The sequence below is a fragment of the Labrus bergylta genome, chromosome 12 (assembly GCF_963930695.1).
Source record: "Labrus bergylta chromosome 12, fLabBer1.1, whole genome shotgun sequence".
NCBI lineage: Eukaryota > Metazoa > Chordata > Actinopteri > Labriformes > Labridae > Labrus > Labrus bergylta.
Window position 1 is genome coordinate 16,519,004 of NC_089206.1, and position 12,249 is coordinate 16,531,252.

The 12,249-nt window shown below is 41.5% G+C and overlaps 1 protein-coding gene across 2 annotated transcripts; it reads right to left on the minus strand.

The window, feature by feature from the left end:
• Positions 1–2,289: 2,289 nt before the first annotated feature.
• On the minus strand, positions 2,290–11,946 carry c1ql4a (complement component 1, q subcomponent-like 4). Of its 2 annotated transcripts, none has more exons than XM_020634351.3 (3): positions 11,601–11,946; positions 9,878–11,278; positions 2,290–3,602 (listed from the first exon to the last, which is right to left on the minus strand). In XM_020634351.3, exons 2-3 carry the CDS (start codon positions 10,421–10,423, stop codon positions 3,423–3,425), a joined length of 726 nt encoding a protein of 241 aa, XP_020490007.1. In that variant the 5' UTR covers positions 10,424–11,278; positions 11,601–11,946; the 3' UTR covers positions 2,290–3,422. The 2 variants fall into 2 exon arrangements, with proteins under 2 accessions (XP_020490007.1, XP_065817192.1); XM_065961120.1 differs by having other exon boundaries at positions 9,878–11,284.
• Between the last annotated feature and the right edge of the window lie 303 nt (positions 11,947–12,249).

Consider the following 12,249-nt stretch of genomic DNA (forward strand, 5'->3'; position numbering starts at 1 on the left):
TCTTTGTTGTGTTGAGAGGATTTGTTTGATTCAAGTGAAAAAGATTGAACTGCTTTGTCTTATTGGGCTTTGCACAATGCATTGAAATTCTTTCACCAACACTAGAGGGCAGTGTTGCTGCTGTGATCATGTATTTTAAAAGGGCCACTTCACTTGGAAAATATACAGCGTATAATACCAGAGGAACATCTCAGTGTGTGCTTGAATGACTGCCAAAAACAAATCAAGAATGTGTTGATAATAATTGGCTCTTTCAGGAAATTTAGGTAACTCCTGACGGTTGCATCTGTTCAGGGACTCTAGCCACCTGGATTTGACCTAAAACTGTTTGATCTCAGACGTCTTGTGGAAATTTTCTTAGAAATATTTTTTTTGACAAAGATCTAGGATATGAGCAGCAGAAGGCTAGTTAATGGCTTCCTGACCTTTTCTTCATTTTTCCACAAGCAGCCACAACTATTTCCCCTCATTAGGTACCACAGCTATTGGAGTGTGGAGCTTATGTGTGTGGGGTAAGGTTCAGGAGGGTGTCATAGTCCACTGCTGAATAGGTTGTGCACTAATTACTCGGCGTGTGTGTATGTGTGGTCGATGGAAGTCAAGGCTATTGATTATTTTAATCCTCCTATTTGTGAGTCTGTGATCCTCGTGGCTCTGCATTCGACAGGGGAATCACTAATGGGCCTCAGCGCAGCCTGTCTCAGACCTCTCCCCGTCCAATTAACTTTCAACTGGAATCTGCCAGGAGGGAGAGCCGGGGGCTGGGCCCGGGCACGGCGTGGCTACATCCCTCTTTCTCTGCTCAGGAGCAACAGATTCACAAAATCCTTAAAGTCACGAATGCCAACAGCTCTGTATTCCAATTAGACACTTTTCTTTTTGCCAATAATATTAAGATTCTTTGTCTTTAACATGGAGATGATGCCTCTCTTTTACTGGTATAGAAACTACGGGCTATAGTGGAAGATACTGAATACAAAATAAGACTGGAGATTTTCATCCACTTATTGTTGCCTTTAACCAAACATATTAATGTTTTGTTTTTGCACACTTTCTAGTCAGTTCCAACCCTGTGTGATAAAAGTTTACATATCATTCATTAACCTTAAGACAGTGAATGTGTCATACAAGTACCTCTGAACAACTAACTGAATAAGGTTAAACAAAAATCATTCTACATTCCAAATACCTATCTTAAAATTAATTAAAGGAGAACACAGAATACACATACAGAATTTACAGATAATAAGCTCGATAAATGAATACAAAGAAACAATAGAAAAAATCAGTTTGGAGATAATAAGCTGGTAGAAAATGTGTCTTTAAAAAACAAATCATTAATGATGAAATGTTATTTACTGCAGACATGCCAAAAAATCCACAGGTTTAAACTTCTTGAATTGGATGATTTTACCTTTTTTTTTTCTTACATGGTATGAATTTGGATTCCTTTGCTTTACTGGCTGCCAGTCTGACAAAAGAAAACATTTGGAAAAGAAACCGCGATTCTGGAATTAGAATGGATATAACTTAACTTGTAATTTTGAACACTGAATTGTCTGTTGGTGAATTAAAGAAATTCTCAATATTCCTATCAATAATAACAAAAATAGTCCTAAATTGAAGCCCCAGTCTGAGAATTCACCTTTATAAGGAGATCATGACATTTTCAGCTATTCACTATAGAAGTAAATCTATTTATAAATTAAAATGTACTCAAGGAGGTTGTAGATTTATAGTATGTGTGTGAGTGAGAGAGAGAGAGAAAGAGAGCACAACATGACTTTTATGAAATCACTGCAGCATTATCAATATATTCATAGCTTTGCACATATATTATCGGGAAGATTTCACTGATTCCCTGGATGCTTTTCTTGTTATTGCTTGCTTTTTACAAATTATCTTGGTTCAAAATCCTGATAAACAACGTCAAGCCTTATTGATCACTGAACCAATTCGGTTGGTTTGTACAATTGATCACTGTACAGTTGCATTTAAAATGCTTCCATTGGCGGGATTATGTAGTTCCTGGGTGTATTATAAGATGTGATCAATAAAGCTGTATGAATGTTTGTGTCTTTGATAGTGTCTTAAGACATATTGGAAATCCATGTAAAAGCCGGCAGTGGCTGTGGTCCACCACTGTTGATTCTATCTTAGCTGTTAAATCCACGCAGCCAAGTCATACATCCAATTCAGCCACAGTCGGTGTGAGTTGTGACTCCAAATTGAAATAGAACAAACTGAACAAACATTACATCAGATGAGAACGAAGACAAGATGAGTATAGATATTTTAATAGCAATCATTTAATCAACCTATTCAACATACCAGATACCCCCTCCCAGGATAACTGTTTACATATACTTGATACTTTGACACGGTTTCTCAAAAATAAAGTACTAAGTAGGTATGGCAGTGTAATTACAGTAACATGTCTGAAATGTATATTACAACCTTTAATGTCAATTAAACAATGCAGCTGTTACTTTTCACTGCGTCTTTATCTTACAGTATCTATATATCCACTCATACCGATATACCCAACCACCCGCGCACACACACACACACACACACAATACTGTCAATAATTTACTTGGCAATTGAAACTTCATCACACATCAAGTGCCATCCATAAAATGTGTCAAGATGTGTCGCCTTTTTTATTTTCATATGTTTAATTTGAATTAATCATCAATCACTTCCTGTGTCATGATAGAAACAGGAACAAAGAGGTAAAACATCTGTGTTCATACCGTTGGCCTTATTTTAATCAGCAATGCTCCAATGCAAAGGGATCACAGCAGGGCTGGTGTAACTCACTCGAGGGTGGTGCTTTATTTGAACGATGATGAGTCGCAAAATATATGCAGCAGTCTGATCAGTGGTCACTGGAACCGCAGAGCAGACATGTAGAAGATAAATACTGTGTTGGTATACAGTAGGCGGGCATTTACCTCGGCTCGGTCTTTTTGATTAATGGCACCCTCGACACCATTAAAGCATTAAAAAACAATTAGACTGATGGTGTGTCTTATATTCTAGTTGTACAGTGTTTGTTAATATGCAACACGATTAAGTATTTTAGATATTTTATGAGCCACAATGTGCAAGTGTTATGTGCACTTATACTGTACATAATCTTGAATTCATATTTGCACACAAAGGGCGCCAGTAAATGCAGTTGGCTCAGGATGATTGGCTCAAAATCACATAAACCTCTTCTCTGATTTTCACTCGATCCACACATCTGTTGTCTGGTATAATGCCAGGAGGTCTGCATATGTGTTTGTGTGTATGATTGCTTGCATTTGTGGTGCATGTGTGTTTCATGTCTGTGCATTTGCTCTATTTGCATATGTACATGTGTGTTTGAATTTGTGTTATGTATGTAGTGGTGTCCGTTCTCAGTGAGTAAGGACTCAGTCAGGGTAGATGAGGAAGCCGGAGAAGGTGCTGTACTTGTTTGTGTTTCCTCCGTGGACCTTCCCTCCGTCCAGCTGCACACACACCTCATCGCCCACGTCCAGATGCAGGATCACACTATTGGAGGCGTAGTCGTAATTCTGATCAGCGTCCTGAGCGATGGCGCTGGCTCTTACCTGTCACCCACAGAGGACAAATGCATTGACAATTAGAAGGTGGACGAAAGCGAACAGACACTTGCAAATGTCACAGCGAATTACTCAAAAGTTCCGGGAAGTACACAGCACTATAAAACAAACCCCCCTGATATCTCATTATAATCCTTAATCACTTTTCTCTTTCTAAAGATAGGTCACAGACAATTCTTAGCAGCCTTTCATGTGTATGACATAACCTCTACATTCAAGCTGGAATAACATATAGATGGGACTGTGACCTGTGACCCAAGAGGTGGACTGAGAACACATCCACTCTGCCTCTTATTGATCAAGTTGGGGGGGTGGATTGGGGCAAAGGGCAGAGGATGGAGGTCTGATTGGGTTGTGCAGCAAGCAACAACAGGTTGTCTATGGGGAACTAGCAAAGCCGAGAAGCAGCATCACTATCCACACCAGCTATTGACCTGTTGCTTATGATCCAGGACCTGCTCGATATGCATGATATCGAGTGGCTATGCTGCAGCCAGACAGTTTCACATTTGCATGCTGTGTGTGAGTTTGGTCTTATTGACCCAGCGGCCGTGGATCTTTACTTGTTTGTTAACACATTTAATTGGGTTTACTCATTGTGGACATTTAAGTACACACGCCTCAATTGGGTTACAGTTGGGGAGGAATTGCACAAGCACTGCAGAGGGGCACTGAATTCTGAATTTTTTAATATTATTTGGGGTGGAATAGACATGTAAGGATCTTAATTAAGTAGTATAATTCTCATATTTAGATCTTGAAAAAATCCTAACGCTCATAGATAGATAGATAGATAGATAGAATAAACAATGAGACAGAACAAAAATGTAAGCGTTTTAACTATGTTGTTTTTTCTGAAATCTTCCTCAGCCAGTTATATCAATAATTCCGTTGTAGCCGCTCCAATCATCAGACATATGTCAGCCATCAGTGGCCTTGTGTCTGGCTCAGTGTCCATCCACGGTGGGAGCACTCAATCTGTGTCAGCAGCCAGACAAGCCACGCACATCTTCATGACAGCCGCAGAATATGATCTGCAACTCAACTACCATCATGTCATCCCCATCACTGCGACCCCTTTCTCCCCAACGAGCATGCATCAATTTCAAAACCGCCAATCCCTGAGCAACAGAGCCTGAATTACTGTTACTGAAAATATATGCTTTCTGCCCCCAACCCCATATTGCTCTCGTCGGAACACAAACTGTCTGCCGGTTGTTCACCCTGGACTTGAGTTCAATTTCCTTGTCAATATCTGTTGCTCTCCTTTAAATGAGATGCAGGACATGAATGCTGCATCCAACATGCAGCATGCTGGTGACCAGTGAAAACCATGTTTCTGTCCACTGCAATTTACATTGATTGAGGGAGCAGAGAGATAGATCTCCTGAGGCTTCACAACCCCACAAACACACAGTAAAACCAAGCAGGGCTATTGTTACTCTACCGCGATAATCCTGTTTCATTAGATTCTGTTGTGCACACGGGTGTTTTATACAGCTGTTTTCTCACTGCCGAACTACTCAACTTTTCTCATTTGAATGTTGCGAAAGCCACATATGTTTGAAAAGATATTTTGAAAACCACTTGTTAAGCTGAGCAGAAATGATAAGAAAATGTAAGCATAATATATAATATACATGATTATACAATGTTTATTTTATGATCAGACCCATACCCTTTTTTTTTAAGTTTTAAGTCTCCATGTGTTTCCCAGGCCCAATTAGTCTAATGTAACATAATCCACCCTTTCTTGGGCTCTCATAAGACCCTCTCTCAAATAATGACACCAATCCATTGTCATCTGTAAAGGTTATATTGTTGTTCTGCTTGACATGTGAAGTGACAGCCAATATCACATTTGCATCTTTGGCTGCCGCTGACAGTGATGCTGTTGTTGTGACTTCTTATCGACACCGGGCATATGTCATCCTGCTCATTATTTTAGCCTAACAGTACAACAGAAGGAGTTGGACCTCCCTTAGATCTCAGGCTTAATACATGGAAGAGCAAGTTGAATTCTGTTCAAGTGAATGATATTCATCTCTCAGCGGGAAAATCGTATTGCCAATATATGATGTATGAATTGATGCTTCTGCTGATGTCCCTGTACGTGGAAGAATAATACAAGCCATCCTTTATGCAGATAGCAGACAGAGAGGCATAAGGAGAGCCGGGATGGGATTAAGACAAGAAGCCGAGATGGATACGGCTTGAGGACACAGGCTGATCCATGAAACACAGGCAGCACATTGAGCTGATCCTGGAGCTGGAAGGGTTTGTGAGCCGTGAGGCACAGTAGGCCCCCAGGGTTTCGCCTGTGGCCATCTCTGTCTCTGCCTAGCCCTTTCATTATAGGGCCTCCAGTAAACACGCCTGGGAGCAGAGGGGGCCACAGGCGAGGAGATGGGACGGGGGAAGGTCGCGGGGAGCAGCTGCGTTGTCATTTTCTATACAAGTCGAGCTGCAGTGCGAAAGACGGACAAGGATAGACAAAAAGAAGGGAGAGGGAGGAAAAACAAAAACAAAGGGCCCGAGGGTTGATGATAGAGGGGTGGAAGGGAGGGAGCGGAGGGCTAGAGTAACAGACTGATCAAGCGAGGCTATTTTGTGAGACCGGGGAGATGTCGGGGTATATGAAGTCTTGTTTTTATCCGTGGTGCTGTGCTCCACTGGTAATAAAAGTGACAGGATTCATTCACTGTGATATACTGACCTCTTAGAGCGGAGACAATAGAAAAGTAGCTGTTAAACTTACCTAAGGGACTCTAGCACATGGCAGGAGGGCTGGGGACAAGTGTGTGTGTGTGTGTGTGTGTGTGTGTGTGTGTGTGTGTGGGGGGGGGGGGGGATGGAATATTTATTGAATAGGCTTTCCCCTCTCCTCTGGGAGCCCGGGGATTACATGGTGACAAGCAACTGTGGCATTGAACCATACCTTAGATTGCTATTACCTGTCACTCAGTATTCCAGCCTTTATTTATAAGCTCAAACCTATACACAATATGAAAAGAAGAACTTTTTTAATTACTCATTTATTAGCAGCAAATGATGATTTAATACTTAGATCTCTAAGTGAGTAAAAAGAAAACATCTGACATGTCTTAATAGAGCAAATGTATCTGTCTCTTGCCCCTGGCTCTGATACAAATTATAAACCACCTGTAGCTTATCCACATCTCTGTACTGAGAAAGTTATTACAGGTAGCGGTCATTACAGCGAGTGATGACATTTTAACACTACTGTGTGAAATTACTTGACCTTTAAGTGAGCTATTAAAAGAGTCTGTGACAGGTTTAAAAAAAAAAAAAACAAGGGAGTCATTAAATGAGAGCTGTGCCAGTATCTATTTCACATATGTATGGTGAAGTATGGGAATATACACAAGTAGGTGAACATATGGCATCCTAATTAATGAAGGGGAAGAAAGAAGTTCTGTCTGAAAGGACGTATGAAGTATTACCATCCTTCAAAGTAAAAGCATGCTAGCATAAGTATAGGCTTTCTTAATAACATTTAGTACAAAGCTGGAAAGTTAAAGCTCCCATAGGAGTTTTTAACCCGTAATTAAACAGACTGAATTGATATTGATACCTTTATGTGACCTACAAAATCGAACAAGTCCATCACCATAACTATTGACAATTCCTTTGTAGGTATTTCTAATGTACTAAACCACAGGGGTAGGTATCAGACATAGTAATTTGCATGCTGCAGAAACAGCCAGAATAGAATGGATTTAACATGAAGTGCACCTACAACTATTCATTTTGAGCAAATCCAAATCACAATTAATACTGAAGAATCATAAGACTATAATGATGTATCCATCATCAGCCCGGACTGGAGCAAAAATTGCCATCAGACATTGTTTTTGTACTGTAAGTCAATTACAAACAGGGGGGAGCAACTGAAGTGTGACCCCCTTCAATCACAAATCCCCTATGCTTCTGAAGCCCTGTCATGCTGCAATGATTTGTGAAAGTTAGATTGAGGTTTGAGCAGGTGGGCTTTACAGAGTGGGGATTTAGTGGAGGTAATAGGCATCGGATCAATAGGAATCCCATGGAAGCCCTGGCACAGTCAGCATATCCTCTTGAGATCCTGGCATTGCATTACACCACTCTCGTGTCACAAGTCACCGTGCAACAGAGTGTGTATTGTGCCTGTTTAAAAACCATTAGCTAGATAGAGCAAAATGCATATATTACTAGGAGAAATATTCATGTTCAGTGTTAATTAACTGCTGCTTTCAAAGCCTCCTGTTCTTGGTGCTTAAACATACTTTCTAAAACAGTTTTCTCTGTATTCTTCCCGGCCTTGATCACTTGTCAAGGCGAGACGTGTCGAGTGGGTGTCCATTGGTCATCACCCTCCGATCTCATCCTGGCCTTCACTAGCAGCCTCCCTGATGCCTCGTCTACCAGCCCACTGTCTCCACAACTGCATGAAGTCATCTATCTTCCTCTGCTCCACCCCTGATCTTCATATCAACCCACTTGTCTTGTTTTTCTCTCCCCTTTCACTGTCTACTATTGGATGTCTCTGCATGTCCCTGCCATGTCAAGTCTCTGGCGTTTCATTCATTCACGCTCAATCTGTCTGAAATTTGAATCTGTTGGATGAACTGCCTACCAAACTCAAGGTTATAAATGGCCTGTTCTTTAAAGGAGTAAAAATGTACAACACTATAGAGGGAAGGGAAGATGGAACATTTTGGGCTGTGGCAATCTTTTTGTTTGTTTGGATTAAAAAAACACCTCTGGGATGACAATATATCCGGTAAAGCCACAGCACCTACGGCAATGGCAAACAGGCTGTTTGATTCTACAGTCAGTGAGGCAACCTTTCAAACACAGTGCCCATTTAGTAAACCCTCACCATGGACAGACAGGAAGAGTAGCCATCTGCCTCAGGCTTTCAGTAACTCCTAACATGATCAGACTTTTTGCAGAACCTCATTTACACTCCACTTTCATCTACCTGCAGCTCTATTTGGATAGGAACCTGTAAGGTGAGCGGCATATTTAACAGAAGTTTTTAAAGAGGCCGCCTGACGGGTGTCAAACGGACCTGGGTGATGTTAAATGATTGAGTTGGGTGAAAAGATAATTAATGGAGAATCAATGGACAAGATGAGGATAGGTTTGGAGTGGAAAGTATGGTAGGAGTTCAGGGATCTAATCTAAGAGGTATAAATTATTTAGCAGGCTAAAATGACTGGAATGACAATATACGACACGAGAGGCAGACTTGCACAATATGCAGTCTGAGGGAAAATAAAAGTGAACAAATTAATTTAAAACACTTAGTTTATCAACCAAAATACATCTAATTGAGCTCGTAATATGTAGTATTCATAACCATGGTGGATAATTGTGCAGTATGTATGAGCCTGTGGGTTTAAAAAACCCTGGCAGCAACACAAGTCTAAAGCAGAGGTCTGGTAAGTGAGTATTTGCATTTGAAGTCCTTGATGAATGAATGAATGTAAAAAGCAACTTGCAGAATGTTTCCTGAATTTGGAGTCCTCAGATGAAATCCATGTGATTTATCCCACCTCAACACTCCTCTTCCACTCCCCCTCCCCCCATCAGCCCCTCTGTCTTTAATTAGTGTCTGGGGAATGAGGGAGTGGATGAGTGGACTGTCAATTTTACATTCATTATTTATTTAGCTGAGGTGTAAACTGACTGGCCCACGTACTGACAGACATTTCTCCAGTGCTCTTTTGCACTTCTGTTTAGGCGATAATCAAGCTCTGTGTATGATACTTACTAATTAGACTGTTCCTTTTGGTGGCGGCGGCTGCATTCTGCCACTTGTCATTTAGCCGGAGTACATGTGGGAATGCAAATATCTGTGGCTGGGATTTTAGACTGTATAGCATGAATTCCCCTTAACGGGGAGAAAGATTTCTGTTTCATTCTTTGGTTGCTTGTAGCCGCCTGGTAAAGTGGAATGTGATCGGAATGTGAAGAGCTCAATGTTACATAGGTGAATGTGAGTCAATAGTAGCACAAGATGGTCAACAGTGTAAGAACATCTGTCACATAGTCGTGTGTGTGCATACATGCATAAACATAGATACAGATCCTCCATTGAGCACACACTTTCATCCCCCAAAGTGACACAAACACAGAGGTGGAGCACTAAATTCTTGGACCCATGCATTCTTAAGGCCCTCTTCCTGTGCTCCTGATCATCAATATCATTGGGCCTTTCATATCAGAGAGGCCCAAAAATAAATAAATCTACTCACCATTCCGTTCTTCTTCAGGTCTGCCCACATGCTGGTCCCGTCCCCTCCTCTCATCAGAACATGATAGGTGAAGAAGTAAATGCCGGGCAGAGGACAGGTGAATTTGCCGGTACTGGGCTCATAATAGTTCCCCACATTGGTCACCACATCGTCGAATTTTAGTATCTCACTCCCCTCGTGCTGCTTTCGTAGCCCTGCATAAAAGGCAATTTTGGGGGTGTAATGCGATGGTGAATATCCACCAGGACCTGGACCTGGGGGACCCTGTGGCCCTGGTTTACCTGGCTCGCCAGGGGGTCCTCTTGCTCCTTGAGGGCCAGGTATCCCCGGAGGCCCTCGGAGACTAGACTTTATCTTCTTCCCAGAGTAATCCTGGGGTGGTGGTGACACAGCTGTCAGCTCCTGGCCAGGCTGACCAGTGGCATAGGGGTCACATACCATTCTGCAGCTTCCCAGCATTTCATAATGGCTCCCTTCATTTCCTGTGGACCTTCCTTTGGTCGTGTGGACTAGAAGGGGAATAGCCACCAACAGTATCAGAACCATGGCGACACCTACAGCAGCTCCAATTACACGTTTCCTGCGGCTGAGCCGCGAGGCGGCCAGCGTTAGGAAGTCCTCTTCCCCCTTGGCTGGAATTGTGCCGGCCAGGTTTAAACCTCTTAGAGAACCAGTGAGTGAAAAAAAAGGGGAAGAAGGATGTAGAGAGAATTGAGGGAGGTGGTGCTGGAGCGATCACTGAACTAACTATGAGAGATAACGCTCAGTGGCAGTAATCCAGAAGGGAAACAACCTGATGAAAGAATCCTTAAGAAACAAGAACGATTTCCAAGGGGCTTGAAAAAAGTTATTTAAAAAAGTGTTGTAAAGAAATTAATATGTTGCACACCACAGTGTTTAAGGGTATTAACACAGAAATCTGCATGCGCCAGATTTGTGATGACAAACTAGAAAAAGCATAATTAACTGATGAAGCCTGCTTAACCTTTGTGGACTTCCCCCGTTGCCGTCCTGTTCAGTTTAATTTTCAGCATCAGACAGATACCATGACTGGCACTGAGCGGTGTTTGTGGAAAAGCAGAGCTTATTAAAAGTACGCTGAAAAAGAGCTGGTGTCAAATTCAGCTCATTGAGGAGGGAGAGAAATGTTTTGTTTACTTAGATCAAGTGTGATTTGCAGAGGAATCTTCGTTCACGGCCCCCCTACAGAGCACAGGATTTCACTTCATGTGAAGGTCTCACCTAATGCCATAACTTTATGTGACAAAAGTTCATCTCAGATCTTTGTACAATCATCCCACTTTTATCCTTATTCGACTCTCCACAGTAAATCGATGTTTCTTTTTCTACACTCTTTTTTTTCCCAATGTTGCTGCTTTTGATGTATTCCTCTGGCTATATCTGCATCTGGAAAGATTAGCAAAAAAAAACATAAAGACAAAATGACTAGATTGTCCTTATTTATCACAGCTTCATATTTAAGTGAAATTTATCTGCATTAATTTAAAAGTTTCAGAATGTAACGCTAATAATCAATCTAAGAATAAAATGATTGCTTAGTTTCTCATGATTAATATTTTCATTTAAGTTGATAATTGAATTTATAAACACGTGGAGTGGGTTAATTACACGTGACTGTCTTCAAGTCGTTGTGATTAATGTAGCCTACATTTAGAACTGTTAAAACAATGAATAATAATAAAACGTTTGAAAAAAAACTCACCATCCTTGTCATCCAAAAATATGTCTGCAGGATAATATTCGGACCATCACTTCAGTCCGCGACTCACGAAAATAATTGAACGACTTTGGACCACCGGAGAGCCCGTGAGCCGACGGGCGCGCGAGAGATGCCGGGAAAGTGATGAGAGTTTCTTAATCAGCGCTTAATCCCCTTCCTTTCTTTCCAGGTAGAAGAGGCAGATTAAATACCGCCAATAATAGGAATTGGAGCCCAGGAGAGTGCTTGAGCACTTTTTTTCCTAAATGAGGGACGCATGGAAATCGCACGCTCCATTCAGAGTGTCTGTCCACTGTATCTCTTTACGCAGCGTTTGGTTCCAAGACTATTGGTCCTAGTCGACACCTGTTAGATCTCTCTCTCTCTCTCTCTCTCTCTCTCTCTCTCTCTCTCTCTCTCTCTCTCTCTCTCTCTCTCTCCTTTACATATTACCACGTAAAAAACGAGTCCAGCCCAAATTCTGGATAGCGAATCTTTTGGCAATCTATAGTGGCCAACATCCCCTCTCAACAGATTCGTAATACCATTTAAAACTGTTATTTATACTGTTATTTTTGAGCCTAAATGAAATGGTAATTGTATTCCACTGTACACAGATTCATTGTGAGCTAGACCACCATGCTGCCTCCCA

Coding starts and splice junctions, on each gene's coding strand:
- c1ql4a (XM_020634351.3), bottom strand. CDS start 10,423: ATGGTTCTGATACTGTTGGTGGCTATTCCCCTTCTAGTCCACACGACC. Junction 3,603..9,877: donor ACCTGAAGAAGAACGGAATG/GTGAGTAGATTT, acceptor TGTGGGTGACAG/GTAAGAGCCAGCGCCATCGC.